General features: G+C 38.7%; 1 protein-coding gene across 1 annotated transcript; it reads left to right on the top strand.

Moving 5' to 3' along the window:
- Positions 1-14,305: 14,305 nt before the first annotated feature.
- On the top strand, positions 14,306-15,010 carry LOC104907491 (uncharacterized). The gene has a single exon (XM_010696426.1). The coding sequence runs from the start codon at positions 14,306-14,308 to the stop codon at positions 15,008-15,010; it is 705 nt and encodes a 234-aa protein (XP_010694728.1).
- The last annotated feature ends 333 nt before the right edge of the window (positions 15,011-15,343 follow it).

Below are 15,343 nucleotides of genomic sequence, written 5' to 3'. Positions count from 1 at the left end.
CATTTTTCCTCATTTTACGAAGATTTTGATCATTTCATAATATTTTTGCTCATTTTTTGTTTCAGTTATTTTATGGTTTTGCTCATTTAACAATTTTATGCTCATTTATCAACGTTTTTGCTCATTTTACGTTGTGCTCATTTTGTTTTTTTCCCATTGAACTTTTTTATGCTCATTTTACATTTTTCTTCTATTACATTTTGGTTCATTTTACGTTTTTGATAACTTAATATTTCTACTCATTTTATGTTTATGCTCATTTGTTCTTTTTTTTTTTTTGCTTATTTTAGGAAATTTTTGCTCATTTTAAGTGGTTCTCACGGTTCTCGCCATAAGAGGGTTTTCATTAGAGCCCAACCCTATATAGGCAAGATCACATGAGAATGCTCCTTACATGAGAAATGAGAATGAATCTCAACCACACGATTGGATTAGAGTTACAACACTTGTTCATTAGAGTTATACCACCCTAAAACATTTTGAGCCCAAAAAAAAATTTTTTTTTTTGAATTTTTTTTTTTCTAATTTTCTTTTTTGTGGAGTTACATCACTTTTTCATTAGAGTTACATCACTTATTCATAAGAGTTGTATCACATAAAATTCATTCTCATTTCTCACGTAAGTAAGCATTCTCATATGAACTCACTTATATATATATATATATATATATATTATATATATATATATTATATTATAATATATATATATATTATATATATATATATATATATATATATATATACATTTGTTATAAGTTTTTCCTCCCAATTATAGCATTTGCAATATAGGTGATAATATATCATATAAGCATCTATATGTAATATTGTTGTCCATCAGAATTTAAAAGCTTAATATTTTTATTACCTAACCCTAAAATGAAAGCTATATTTTTTTCACCTGACAACAAAAAAGAATATAAAAAAATCAAGAATAAAATTATTGTTTTCTATCAGAAATTGAAATTTTATATAAAATTAAAGTTACTAATCGATGACGAAGTAGGTCTCCAGTCTCACATTATTAGCAAATATAAAATCAGAATACCAAATTAAGATTAGCACAATTAACACAAATTACGAAAACAAAAAAGAGATTAGAATTATAAACCTAGAAAGATGCTTCAAAATGATCCAAGTACCACAAATCGCCAATTGACAATGTAAAATTGCCTCTTGCTATTTTTATAGCATACCTAAAAAAATTGTAGCCTTGTGAAAGTTACGAGAAATTGAAAAGTGACACTAATGGCGTCATTGATGAATTGTGAGATACAGTGGAGGTAAAAGCGAACTATTATACTCGAATTTGTTCTTCTCATGGTATGATGAAGAGTACAATTGGGGAACAATATATTTTAAATTTTCAAGGGATTTTGGGAGAAAATTATTAGGAAAAGAGAGATTTCATGGAGGATTTGGTAGAAATTTATTATTTCATTTAGGGAAGGGCATAATTGGTAGTGAAGATTGAAGAAGCAGACGAGGTAGAAGAAGAAGCAGAACTATCGTTTGGGTTTTGGCTGAAAGACAAAGAGTGAGGCGTGAAAACGAGGAAGTTGCAAGAACAGGGGAAAAGGTTTTTCTTTTTTTTTTCTCTCCAATGCATTTCTTTTTTTTTTTTCTTGTTTTTTCCTAAAGACTAAAAAAACTTCATTATAGTCCTTGGGCGAGTGTCCTGCCTGCCCCGCTCTAAGGTCGGGCCTTGGTATTAGAAGTGAAGTATAACTCATTTATGATTAGAGAAGAAACAAATATATTTTTTTGACATCGAAGAAAACAAACATAAATTAAATATTATGTAAAAGAATCAAGCATTTCTGACAAAAGGTTGATGTGTCGTGTGCTTGTTTGACCATGTCCCTTGAAATTTTTGTTACCTTGCACTATCTGGTGAATATGGTTAGTAGCCCACTTAACTGTTATATCATTAGCTAATACTGCAGTGAGGTATTGGAGGAGGAGTTCTAAGTCAGATTTTATGTCAATGGATATGTGTAGTTTGTTGTTGGGCCCTAATTAGAGGTTGAGGGGTTGCCTGAAGTTTTGTTGGAAGGGCTAAGTGGGCTTGCATACACTTATCCCAACTGTCATGGGTAGGCTTTGAGGTCATGCGATTAGGAGTGAAAGTTCAGTGTACGATTTGGATTAGGACCTAATCTAATATGATCCAAACAAAATTTGGATTTCAATTTTCCAATCTAAATCCAATCCAATTAGAGTTTCAATCCGATCAAATCCAATCTGAATTTTGATACTCTAAATTCGACCCGATTCGAAAATCCAATTTTTTTAAAACTCTAGTTTTTCGATAAAACAAATTAAACACAAAAGCAGCCTTGTAGATTTAGGAAATGAGGAATTAAGTGTTGTTAGACTTTGAGGGGATGAGTTGAAGTGATACGCCTATTAGGCTATGGATTAGGCTTTTTTTTTAAAAAAAATCAGTTAAGTACTTAACCCCAATCCAGATACATAATACAATGCATATTGCTATTTGGTTATATTGGATTTTTGGATCCAATTACTCTCAACCCATTCCGATCCGAAAATTCAATTTTTTGAAAAATCTCAATCCGAATCCAATCCAAACACAGTTTGAATCCGATTGAATTACTAATTCAGATTGGATTGGATATTGGATTATATCCGAATAACTTTCACCCCTACATACGATCCATATATACGAAGCTTCTAAGTTTAGTATGTTTGTCCCACAATTCATCAATTTGAATGCATATCTGATATGTTTACTAAACCAATACACTTAATAATCAAGTATGAATATGAATCTTGAAGAAAAGACTTCAAGAACTCGAACAAACAAGTATAATAGTCGAACCAAAAGGATATTTCTTCACTCAAGATCACTCCTGAAACTTGAATAATAGAATCCACACACTCTTAAAATCACTCCTGAATTTAAGATGTTTAACACTAAGAACTTAACAATCCTGAAAAGTTATTAATGGTTTGATTAAGCAAATAATCACAAGTAAGTTTTAACTCAAAATAATCTATGTATTATTGCTGAAATAAACGCCCCTTATATAGGGTACAAATTTGACTAAAGATAAACATAAAACTAGGATAAGAATTAAACTAACAAGACAAGAATTAATCTAACTCTATCCTAAAACACACGCCTAAAGATAATCATGTACAAGCACATGTTTATCCTATTTAACTATAAAATCTATCTACTATATATATATACAAAACTAGGATCTATGTAGCAAGTAAGAAGTAATCCTAACAGAACTAGGACTCCTCTTCACTCCATCCCACACCATCCATGTTCCATATCACCACGCAAGCCAAGACTTGATTCTTACTCTTGATTTCAAACCCTAGAGTGTCCATGATCAAGTCAATAGGTTCATGGATAACAAGTACCTTTGATCCATATCATTCTCCCCCTCCACAAAAGAATTTGCCCTCAAATTCTCATCATCATAGTAAGGAGATAGATCACCCACATTGAAAGTAGCACTCACATTTCCAAACTCATCTGGCAAGTCTATATTGTAAGCACTATCTCCAATGACTCCAATTACCTCAAATGGACCATCTGCTTAAGGCATGAGCTTATTCTTCCTCTTGCTAGGGAACCTTTCATTCCTCAAATGTATCCATTCAAGATCACCAACCTTGAACCTATGTTGTTTGCGCCCTTTGTTAGCCCTTGTCTTGCATTGTATTGGATGTTCTTCTTCTCAATCCTTGCCTTTACTTGCTCACAAGTCTTGTGAAATGCTTCCAACCTCTTCTTTGCATCCGTATGTATGTCATGTTTAAGCATAGCAACAAAATCAATAGGGAGAAAGGGATTAACACCATACACTACCTCAAATGAAGAATGAGATGTAGTAGATGAATGTGCCCTATTGTATGCAAAATCTACATGAGCAAGCTTGATGTCCCAATCCTTTTGTGTCTTACTCACCAAACCTCTTAGTAAAGACCCCAAAGTGCGATTGGTGACCTCAGTTTGGCCATCTGTTTGGGGGTGATGACTAGTAATAAAGAGTAGCTTAGTACCTACCATGCGCCACAAACACCTCCAAAAATGACATGGGAATTTAGAATCCCTATCAGATACAATGCTCCTTGGTATTCCATGTAGCTTAATGATCCCTCTAAAGTATGAATCAGCTACATGTGTTGCATCATCAGTCTTGTGCATAGGAACAAAGTGAGCCATCTTAGAGAAACGATTAGGGGTGAGCAGAAATTCCGGGTACCCGGACCTGATATGGACCTGCCGGGTCCGGACCCGGTCCCGGTCCGACTGGGTCCGGGTCTGGGTCCAAAAAATTGGACCCAGTTGCTTATGGTTCCAATTCTGGGTAGAATTTTGTCGGACCCGTACCTGGTGGGTACCCAGTTTGACCGATTCCAGCTCTGGGTACCCGATTGGAGCGGGTTTAGGTCTGGGTACCTGGAACTTAGAATTGGTTTTTTTCATATACTCATATAGAATTGGTAATAGGATAATAGTTGTTAAGTTAAAAGTTAGTACTTAGTAAGCCTTTAGACCCATTTAATTTTTTTTTAAAATTTTATAGCTCAATTGGCTCATCTTAGTATGTCGTTAAACTTACAACTAGGTACCCAGTTCTGGACCTGGTACCCACTGGGTCCGGGTCTGGGTCCAAAATTTAGGACCCGGTTTGACCAATTCCAATTCCAGATTTTTAATACCCACTGGGTCCGAGTCTGGGTCTATAAAATTCTACTGGGTACCCGGTTGTGCTCACCCTTAGAAACGATCCACAACTACCATTATGACATCCTCCCCCCTTTGAGTTCGAGGCAACCCTACTATGAAATCCATGCTTACACTATCCCAAGGTTGATGAGGGACTGGTAAAGGTGTATAGAGACCCTTATGGAAGGTACTCTTAGCCTTTTGACAAGTAGCACAATGTGTAACCACCAAGTGAACATCTTTTATCATGTGTGGCCAATAGAAATTCTCTTGAAGAGTGTTAAGAGTCTTTTGCACTCTAAAATGACCAGCTACGTACACCTCCACTATGGACCTCCCTTACTAGGAGACCTCTGACGCCACACTTAGGCACACATAGCTTGTTTCCCTTGAATAAGAACCCTTCATGAACCACATATAGACCCTCGGGATGAGCCATATTCTCTCCAAAATCAGCATCTTCTTTGTATAGTTCCTTCAAGTGTTCGAACCCTAAAACTTGTGCATCCATAATTATCAATAAGTAGGAACGTCTAGATAGTGTATTTGCCACCACATTTGCCTTACCTTCCTTGTACTTTGTAGAAAATGTGAAAGATTGGAGAAACTCCACCCACTTAGCATATCTATGATTGAGCTTTTGTTGTCCATGGATGTACTTCAAAGCTTCATGATCAGAATGAAGTATAAATGGTTTTGGTCATAAATAGTGTGACCAATGATCCAAGGCACGTACAACAGCATAGAATTCTCGATCAAAGTTAGAATAATTGAGCTTAGCACCACTCAATTTCTCACTAAAATACGAAATTAGACGCTTCTCTTTGCAATAGATCAGCCCTAATCACTGCTCCACTTGCATCACATTCCACCTCAAACAACTAGTGGAAATCTGGAAGTGCTAAAACATGAGCACAACATAACTTACCCTTGATATCTTCGAATGCTTGTTGTGCTAAAGAAGTCCAAGTAAACTCTCCTTTCTTCAATAGCTCAGTGATAGGTGCCATGATAGAAGAGAAGTTTCGAATGAACCTCCTATAAAATGATGCCAATCCATGAAAGCTTCGACATTCAGACACATTCTTAGGTGCTAACCAAGATGAAATTGCTTTTACTTTCTCAGGATCAACATGAACTCCTTCTTGTGATACAATGTATCCCAAAAATGCCACTCTAGGTACTAGAAACTCACATTTCTCCATCTTACCATAGAGTTGTTGTTCTCTTAGTTTCATGAAGAGGCTTCGCAAATGTAACAAGTGCTCTTCCACATTGTGGCTATAGATTAAGATATCATCTAAGTAAACAACCACAAACTTGTTAAGGAAAGGATGAAGTACCTCATTCATCAACCTCATTCATCAACCTCATAAATGAACTTGGCGCATTGCATAAGCCAAATGGCATGACCATCCACTCATACAACCCTTTCTTGGTCTTGAATGTTATCTTTCACTCATCCCCTTCTCTTATCCTCATTTGGTGATAGCCACTTCGAAGATCAATCTTAGAAAAGATTGATGCAACATGTAACTCATCCAACATATCCTCCAATCTAGGCATAGGAAGCATATACTTAACTGTAATGTTGTTGACTGCCCTACTATTTATGCACATCTTCCATGTACCATCCTTTTTAGGGACTAGTAAAGCTGGCACAACACATGGACTCATGCTCTTTCTCACATAACCCTTCTCAGTGAGGTCTTCAATTTAGCGTTGCAACTCCCTCGAAGCCACTGGATCACATCTATAAGCAGGCTTGTTAGGCAAAGGGGCACCAGGTACACGATCAATAGCATGTTCTATACCTCTCAAGGGTGGAAGTCCTTGTTGTAACTCCTCAGGAAAGACATCTGCAAACTCTTTCATTGATGCTTCAAGCTTCTCATTGTTAGGAGTCTTAATACTTGTGGTAGCATGTCTAACAACCAAGGCATAAGCACAACCTTCTTCCTCCACTTCTTGATCGAACTCCCTTGAATTTAGAAAGAAACTTGGTGTCTTAGGTGGTTGTTTTGGCGCCAGTGAATGAGGAGCTAGGGGCTGCAATCGAACTCTCTTAGAGCCAACCAACACTGAGTATACATTAGAAGCTCCCTCATGGATGACCTTTCTATCAAACTGCCATGGTCTACCAAGTAAAAGATGGCACACACTCATAGGTAAAACATCACCCCATAGTTCATCCTTATATTCCCCTATAGAGAATGCAATTAGCGCTTGCTTATTCACTCTCATGCCAGTGTTGTCATCAAGCCAACTCAACTTGTAAGGCTTAGGGTTTGTCCTTGTAGTTAGATTTAATTTCGACACAACTTCAGATGCAATCACATTAGTGCAAGAACCATTATCTATGATCACATTACATGTATAATCCCCTACCTTGCATCTAGTGTGGAAGAGATTCTCCCTTTGCTCCATGCTAGGTGTATGGTCGACATGTAAGGAGCATCTTATAACTCCTATTAGTCTTGTATCATCCTTAGCAAAAGCATCCTCTTCTTCTTCTTCTTCCCCTATGTGTTGCTCTTCTTCAAGGATGAAGTCATATACAACTTCCTCTTCTTGTAAAGCCAAGTATTGCTTCATGGTGAGGGCTCTTTTGGTAGGACAATTGCTTGCTATATGTCCCCTTCCTTGACCCTTGAAACACTTTCTCATCTCTTCAAACTTTTCCTTAGGTACGACCACCTTAGGTTTCTCCACTCCATGGTGTACTCATGTACACTAAGTGTATTTTGGCTTCTGGTAGTGAGTCTTATGAACTGTTTTTGTTCATAATCATTAGGCAAGAATTTTTCGTTGAGCTTTTCTTTTAATTTTGCCCAACTACACAGCTTTGTCTTACCTTTCTTGGCCCTTTGTGCATTTAAACTTTCGAGCCATATCCCAACATATTTTATGAGTCTAATGGAAACAACCTTGAATCTTTTCTTGTCATCAAAGCCTCTATAGTCACACACCTTTTCTAGTTGTCGGATCTACTCCAACAAATCTTCTAGACTACTATCCCCAGTGTAGTCATCTAGCTTCAAGCCACGATCATCATTTTATGTGTTTTTTGATGAGCTTTCTTCACGTTCATCCAATGCTTCCTCTAAATTTACGCCTATATAGCTTGCACTATTAGGATCAAGTTTCTTGGTCATGATAGTTGCAAGGGCATCCATACGCGCCTCCAACCTACTCATGTTGCTACCAATACTATTCATGGTATTGGTGTTCTCAGTGAGTCGAACTTGTGACTCAGTTTGTGATTGTGCTAATGCACTCATAGCCTTTGCAAGCTTATCCATCTCGAATTCCATGGTTAAGTGTTCTTTGGTGGTTTTTACTCTTTTCTTGAACTTAAAGAATGGATCTTGGATGTGAAAGATGCAATCTTGGACGTGAAAGATTGGTTCTTGGATGTACCCTTCTTAACCCTTGCTCTAACAATCTTGAGGCGTCAAGATTAAGTCTTGGTAGCAAAAGATCGAGTCTATAAGTTGTTGTAGTAATCGAACCAATTACAAATTTCGAACCTTGTTGATGCCCTTAGATCTTGATTGATCAAAGAGAATCATTTCTACCCTCTCCTCCCTGGAAAAATGATACCACTTAATATGGTTACTAAACCAATATACCTAATAATCGAGTATGAATATGAATCTTGAAGAAAAGACTTCAAGAACTCAAACAAACAAGTATAATAGTCGAACCAAAAGGATATTTCTTCATTCAAGATCACTCCTGAAACTTGAATAAAAGAATCTAAACACTCTTAAAGTCACTCTTGAATTTAAGATGTTTAACTCTAAGAACTTAACAATCTTGAAAAGTTAGTAATGGTTTGATTAAGCAAATAATCACAAGTTTTAACTCAAAATAATCTATGTATTATTGCTGAAATAAATGCCCCTTATATAGCGTACAAATTTGAATAAAGATAAACATAAAACTAGGATAAGAATTAAACTAACAAGATAAGAATTAATCTAACTCTATCCTAAAACACACGCCTAAAGATAATCATGTACAAGCACATGTTTATCCTATTTTACTATAAAATCTATTATATATATATATATATATATATATATATATATATATATATATATATATATATATATATATATATATATATATTTATATTTATATTTATATTTATATTTATATTTATATTTATATATATATATATATATAATAACAATAATAATAATAGTAATAATAATAATAATAATAATAATAATAATAATAATAATAATAATAATAATAATAATAATAACATAGCAATCCTAACAGATCTAGGATTCTATGTAGCAAGTAAGAAGTAATCCTAACAGAACTAGGACTCCTCTTCACTCCATCCCACGCCATCCATGTTCCATGACACCACACAAGCCAAGACTTGATTCGTACTCTTGATTTCAAACCCTAGAGTGTCCATGATCAAGTAAATAGGTTCATGGATAACAAGTGCCTTTGCGTCCATATCAATATCTGAGGTAACATCTCTGTTGATGTTGTCCAATGTTAGCCACTATGAATCCCAACGAAATAAAGGGGCTCTGATCTACGAAGAATGTCCAAGTGTGTTTGTGGGATTAGTATATATTGTAGATCTAGTGTTGATGTAAACCTTCATTAACATGTTGGCGAACACCTTCGCGGGTGGCTATAACGTTTATAAAGACATGGTCACCCTTGTACACCAGATGCCCTATGAAGTGCCAATAAAGGTAGCAATTGGGGCAAATTAATTGCATCAGTTACTCCCTTGAAAGACAGGATTCTCTCTCTTCCCCCCCGAAAGATTTCCCTAACCCTGGTTCGTTCTCCGCCGCGGCAGCCGCGCTCCTCAGCCATGGCTGAGGAGATTTCAGATTTCGCTTCCAAATTACACATAGACACTGAAGAAGATGATGTTCTTGATGTTGGAATTTTTAACCCTAACCCCTCTAACACAGTCTCACTCTTACTATTGGGACGTTTGCTGACTGAGCGTTCCTTCAATGTCGACGCTTTTAAATGGACCATAACTACAGTCTGGGCCCTAATTCATAGTTTGGTCATTAGGGTTTTGCGCCCTAATCTTTTTACCTTTCAATTTTTTCACTGCCATGATATGATGAAAGTCCTTGATGGGCGACCTTGGTGCTTTGACAATATATTGATTTTACTCAAAGAGGCTGATGGTGATGAACCTCCGGATCAGGTAACTCTCTTCCAGTCCCCTTTCTGGATTAGGCTAAAAAATTTACCTTTTGACATGCGTTCGAATGATATTGTCCGAGCCCTAATTGGAAACATGGGGGAGATTCTTGATATAGAAGAAGATGTGTTAGGTTTTGGAAGGTATAGAAGAGTGGAAGTTATGCTTGATATTAACAAACCTTTGCGTCGGTTTCGGAAAATTAGGGACAAAAATGGTGTGGAGATCCAAATTGACTTTGCTTATGAGCGTTTACCTTTCTTTTGCTTGGCGTGTGGGATAATGGGATATGCTGAAAAGGATTGTCAACAGGTGGTAGAGGAGGATAGGTGTGAAAAAATGGGATGGCATTTGGGGTTGAAAGCTACGCCTAGAATGGGGTGGACGAAGGAGTTGGAGGAAGATAATAAATTCAAGAATTGCAAGAAAGTGTTGTTTGCGGAGGACCCTGTATAGAAGAAAAGGCTCGAAGAAGAGGGTAGGCCCTTATTATTGCCTGTAGTTAAATCTCCCCCAGGTGATATGATTGCTCCATAGAATGTGGAAGGAGCTTTGGCGTTGGCTGCAGCAACAACTTCCAATAAGTTGTCAGACATTGCTCCCTCACAGGGGACTTCTTTGCTTTCCACATCAATCAATGTTGGGGTGCAGGAAAATATTAATGAGGTGATTTCAATGGCTCCACTTGTCATGGTCCCCTCCCAGGGGGAATTAATGGCTTCTCTTGATGTGGGTCCCCATAATTCTTTAAGCCATCCACCTGAGGTGGGCTCTCTGACTACTGAGCCTTTTGTTTTTTCAAGTGTGAAGAAAGCCACATCTTCAAAGGCCCACTCCTGGAAGAGATTGGCTCGTGCTTCAATGGACGAAAAAGGGTCAGCCCAAAGTATGGATATGGACCCTGTTAGTACTGTTGGGAAAGGGCATTTTGAGAATGATATTATGGTTTATGAAGAAACTGAGAGTGTTGGGAAGCGTTCAAAGCGGAGCATCTCTACTGATTCGTACTCCTCTGTGTTGGCGAAGATTGGTCCTGACCAATCCCGCCCAGCATTATGAATCTGATATGTTGGAACTGTCGAGGGTTGGGCAACCCTCGATCAGTTCGTCAGCACCATAGATGGAGTACATTCTATAGTCGGGATTTGGTTTTTGTATCTGAGACAATGATTAATAAAGCGGAAGTAGAAGCTTTGAAGAGTCATTTGGGTTTTACTAATGCGTTTGGGGTGTCTAGCAGGGGTATAGCTGGGGGCCTCTGTTTGTATTGGAAGGAAGATGTCAACTTTTCTCTGGTTTCTTTTTCTCAACATTATATTTGCGGTGATGTGGACGACGGTAATAAGAAATGGAGGTTTGTTGGTATTTATGGATGGGCAAAAGAGGAAGAGAAGCATCAAACCTGGACTCTCATCCGTCATATTGTTGGTGATACTTCTCTCCCTATTCTGTGTGGGTGCGATTTTAACGAAATTCTAAGCAATAATGAAGAAAGGGAAGGTGGCTCATCTCGACCCCGGCGTGAGATGGGAAATTTTAGAGGAATGATGGATGATCTTGTCCTTCGAGATCTTGGTTACATAGGAGTTTGGCATACTCGGGATCGTGGCATTTCCTCTTCCACGTGTATTCGAGAACGGCTTGACAGGTTCATTTGTTCCCCTGCATGGCTTGCCTTGTATCCTCACACTGGTGTTGAACACTCGGTCCGATATAAATCGGACCACTCTGCCATCATTCTTCGTTCCAGCTCACACCGAAGGGCTAGAAGTAAGAATAAGCGGTGGCACTTCGAAACATCTTGGCTACTTGACTCGAGTTGTGAAATCCTCGTGGCTTTGCTCTTCCAGTGATCATCTTATGAGGCGCATTGCTGTAATGGCCCAACGGCTTGTTAAATGGAGTGGTGCGAAATTTGGGAAGCTGGGTAAACAAATTGATGAGGTGGAGAAGGAGTTGGGCCGAATCCACCAGAATAATATTTCGGATGCTTATGTTACTAGGCGTTTGGAGTTAGAAAGACATCTTCATGATGATCTTCACACAAAACATGAGGCGTACTGGTATTTGAGATTGAGAGTTGCTGAGGTTCGGGATGGCGACAGGAACACCAAATATTTTCATCATAAGGCATCTCAAAGGCGAAAACATAACTATGTGAAAGGGCTTTTTAACGACCAGGGTATGTGCTGTGAGAATGGACCGAAAGTGGAAAGCATCTTTACCGACTATTTCGCTTCGATTTTCGAATCGGCTAGCCCTTATGATTTGCACTTGAATGATGTCCTTCAGTATATTGATCCGGTGATTTTTGATGCTTTTAATAATAAGCTTCGTATGCCTTATTCGAAGGAAGAGATTTATGCCGCATTCCAACAGATGCATCCTTGCAAGGCTCTGGGGCCTGATGGTATGCATGCAATCTTTTATCAGCGTTTTTGGCATATCGTAGGTGATGATGTTTATGCTTTTGTTAGAGATATTTTACATGGCACTACCTCCCCTAGTTGTGTTAATCATACTAACATTGCTCTTATCTCAAAAGTCAAATCACCTATAAGGCATCTGAATTTCGGCCTATTGCCTTGTGTAATGTAATCTATAAATTGGTCTCTAAAGCTATTGTGATGCGATTAAAAGATATCTTGCCTGCTGTTGTGTCTGAGAATCAGAGTGCTTTTATTCCTGGGCGACTCATTACAGACAATGCTCTTATTGCTTTAGAGATTTTTCATTCTATGAAATATCGGAATAGAATCGGAAAGGTGTTATGGCTATGAAGTTGGATATGAGCAAAGCTTATGACAGAGTGGAGTGGGGGTTCCTCCGTAAACTACTTCTGACTATGGGATTTGACGGTAGATGGGTGAATTTGATCATGGACTGTGTTTCGTCGGTGTCCTATTCCATTATCATTAATTGAGGTGTTTGTGGTTCTATCACCCCCGCTCGAGGCCTTCGACAGGGCGACCCCCTATCTCCCTATCTATTTATCCTGGTTGCTGATGCTTTTTCTAAAATGATTCAGAGTAAAGTGCAGGGAAGATTGATTCATGGAGCAAAGGCCAGTCGAAGTGGTCCAGAAATTTCTCACCTTTTCTTTGCAGATGACAGTTTACTCTTTACCAGAGCCTCTATTCAGGAATGTACTGTTATAGTTGATATTCTCAACAAATACGAGCTTGCATGCGGGCAGAAAATTAATTATGAAAAATTAGAGGTCTCTTTCAGTAAAGGAGTCAGTATCAGACAGCGAGAAGAGTTGGTGAATGTTCTTAACATGAGACAGGTGGCTAGTCATGAAAAATACCTTAGTATCCCTTCTATCTCAGGGCGGTCAAAAAAGCTCATCTTTGACTCTTTGTTAGATATAATTTGGAAGAAACTCCAAGGTTGGAAAGAGAGGCTTCTATCGAGAGGGGGGAAGGAAGTTTTACTGAAATCTGTTATCCAGGCGATCCCAACTTATCTCATGGGAGTCTATAAGATCCCTAGCACCATTATTCAGAAAATTCACTCTGCTATGGCCAGATTTTGGTGGGGAAGTTCTGCAACTCAGAGAAAGATCCACTGGAAGAATTGGGAATCAATGTGCACTTTAAAATGTTTGGGTGGCATGGGTTTTAAGGATCTAAAAGTTTTTAATGATGCTTTACTGGGGCGTCAAGCCTGGAGGTTAGTTCGCGAGCCTAATTCTCTTCTAGCAAAGGTATTGAAAGCAAAATATTACCCAAATTGTTATTTTATGGGAGCCTCTCTTGGCCACTCTTTCAGTTACTCTTGGAGTAGTATTTGGAGTTCGAAAGCCCTTCTCAAAGAGGGTGTAGTATGGAGAGTGGGTAATGGCTCACAGATTAATCTATGGGATGATCCCTGGGTGGTTGATGAAGAAGGTAGGTTCCTTACTAGTGCTCGGGTCGATCAACTTACTTGGGTCAGTGACTTGATCGATTTTGACCGCAAGGAGTGGAATGTTGCAGCCATTGAAGTTTCTTTTAACGCAAGAGATGTCAGGTGTATATTGGGAACTCCCCTTAGCTCTCTTGAAATAAAGGATGAACTTACTTGGGCTTTCACAAAAGATGCTTGCTATTCGGTAAAAACGGCTTATATGATTGGGAAGGGGGGAAATCTGGATAATTTCCATCAAGATTGGGTTGAGATTTGGGGTTTGAATGTGAGCCCAAAGGTTAAACATTTTCTATGGCGCTGCTGTAATTCTACTCTCCCTGTGCGTGACCTGCTCAAACATCGTCACATGGTGGACGATAATATGTGCCCTCGCGGCTGCGGTCTAGCAGAAACTCAAGAACACGCTCTCTTTTCTTGCCCTTACCTTCTGCCTGTGTGGACCGATTGTGGTGTGGAAAAAATTAGGCTGCTGTCCTTTTAGCGCCATGTGTGAAAGTTTGGTGAACTGGCGAAGGTGTGATATTAAGCTACGAGTCAAAGCTGCCTATCTCGCATGGGGTATATGGAGTGATAGGAACTCTATCGTTTTTAACGACACAACTACTCCTCCTTCTATCCTAATGGCTCGAGTTGATAGATGGGTGGATGAAGCAGGGGCCTATCACCGGGCGGGTATTCCCTCCAACCTTGGTAGCTCACGTATATGGCTCCCCCCTCCTGATGGTGTTGTGAAACTGAATGCGGATGCTTCTATGGCGGTTGACGGATGGATTGGCCTTGGAACCGTAGCCCGCGACTCCCGTGGAAAGGTCCTCTTTGCTGCGACTCGACGGGTGAGAGCTCATCGGCCGGTGGAAGTGGCTGAGGCGAAGGCTTTAGAGATGACGGTGCGTCTGGGTGCTCGCTATGGGATCCAACAACTCATTGTGGAATCGGACTGTCAATCTGTGATAAAACGTCACTCCAAGCATGCTATTTATCTCTCTGACTTAGACCTTGTACTACATAATATTTTATTTGTTTGCTCTAGTTTTTCTTCAATTGTTTGGTCACATGTTAATCGTTACGGCAATTCTGTGGCTCATAATCTAGCCAAACTAATCCCTTTTGAGGTTGAACAGATATGGGAGAACCACGCTCCACTGGAGGTGGCTCCTTATGTTTTGATGGATTCCTTATTTATGGAGTAATAGTAGCATGCTTTTCCCCTCAAAAAAAAAAAAAATGTAGCTATTGGGGCCATTCTCCTTCCTAACGTAAATAATCCAAACAATTATTCATTCAAGAAGGCAGTTGTGGCCATTTACTTGGGATAGAATTCTAGGTGTCTTGGTAATCCATGTGCCATGCGTCAAATGCAAAAATGAAAGAGGTGTTACAGATGCTCATCATCTCCCCCGCATACAGGACACGAGTTGGATACACTTATCCCTTGCGGGGCGAGATTGGCATTGACGCACATACTATTATGTTAGACTTATCCAAAACCTGACCAGACTAGCTAGATTATGAAACACTACTTA

Source organism: Beta vulgaris, chromosome 4, assembly GCF_026745355.1.
Source record: "Beta vulgaris subsp. vulgaris cultivar EL10 chromosome 4, EL10.2, whole genome shotgun sequence".
Lineage (NCBI taxonomy): Eukaryota > Viridiplantae > Streptophyta > Magnoliopsida > Caryophyllales > Amaranthaceae > Beta > Beta vulgaris.
The sequence above is the reverse complement of the archived record's forward strand: the minus strand, read 5'-3'. Positions and strand labels throughout refer to the sequence as shown.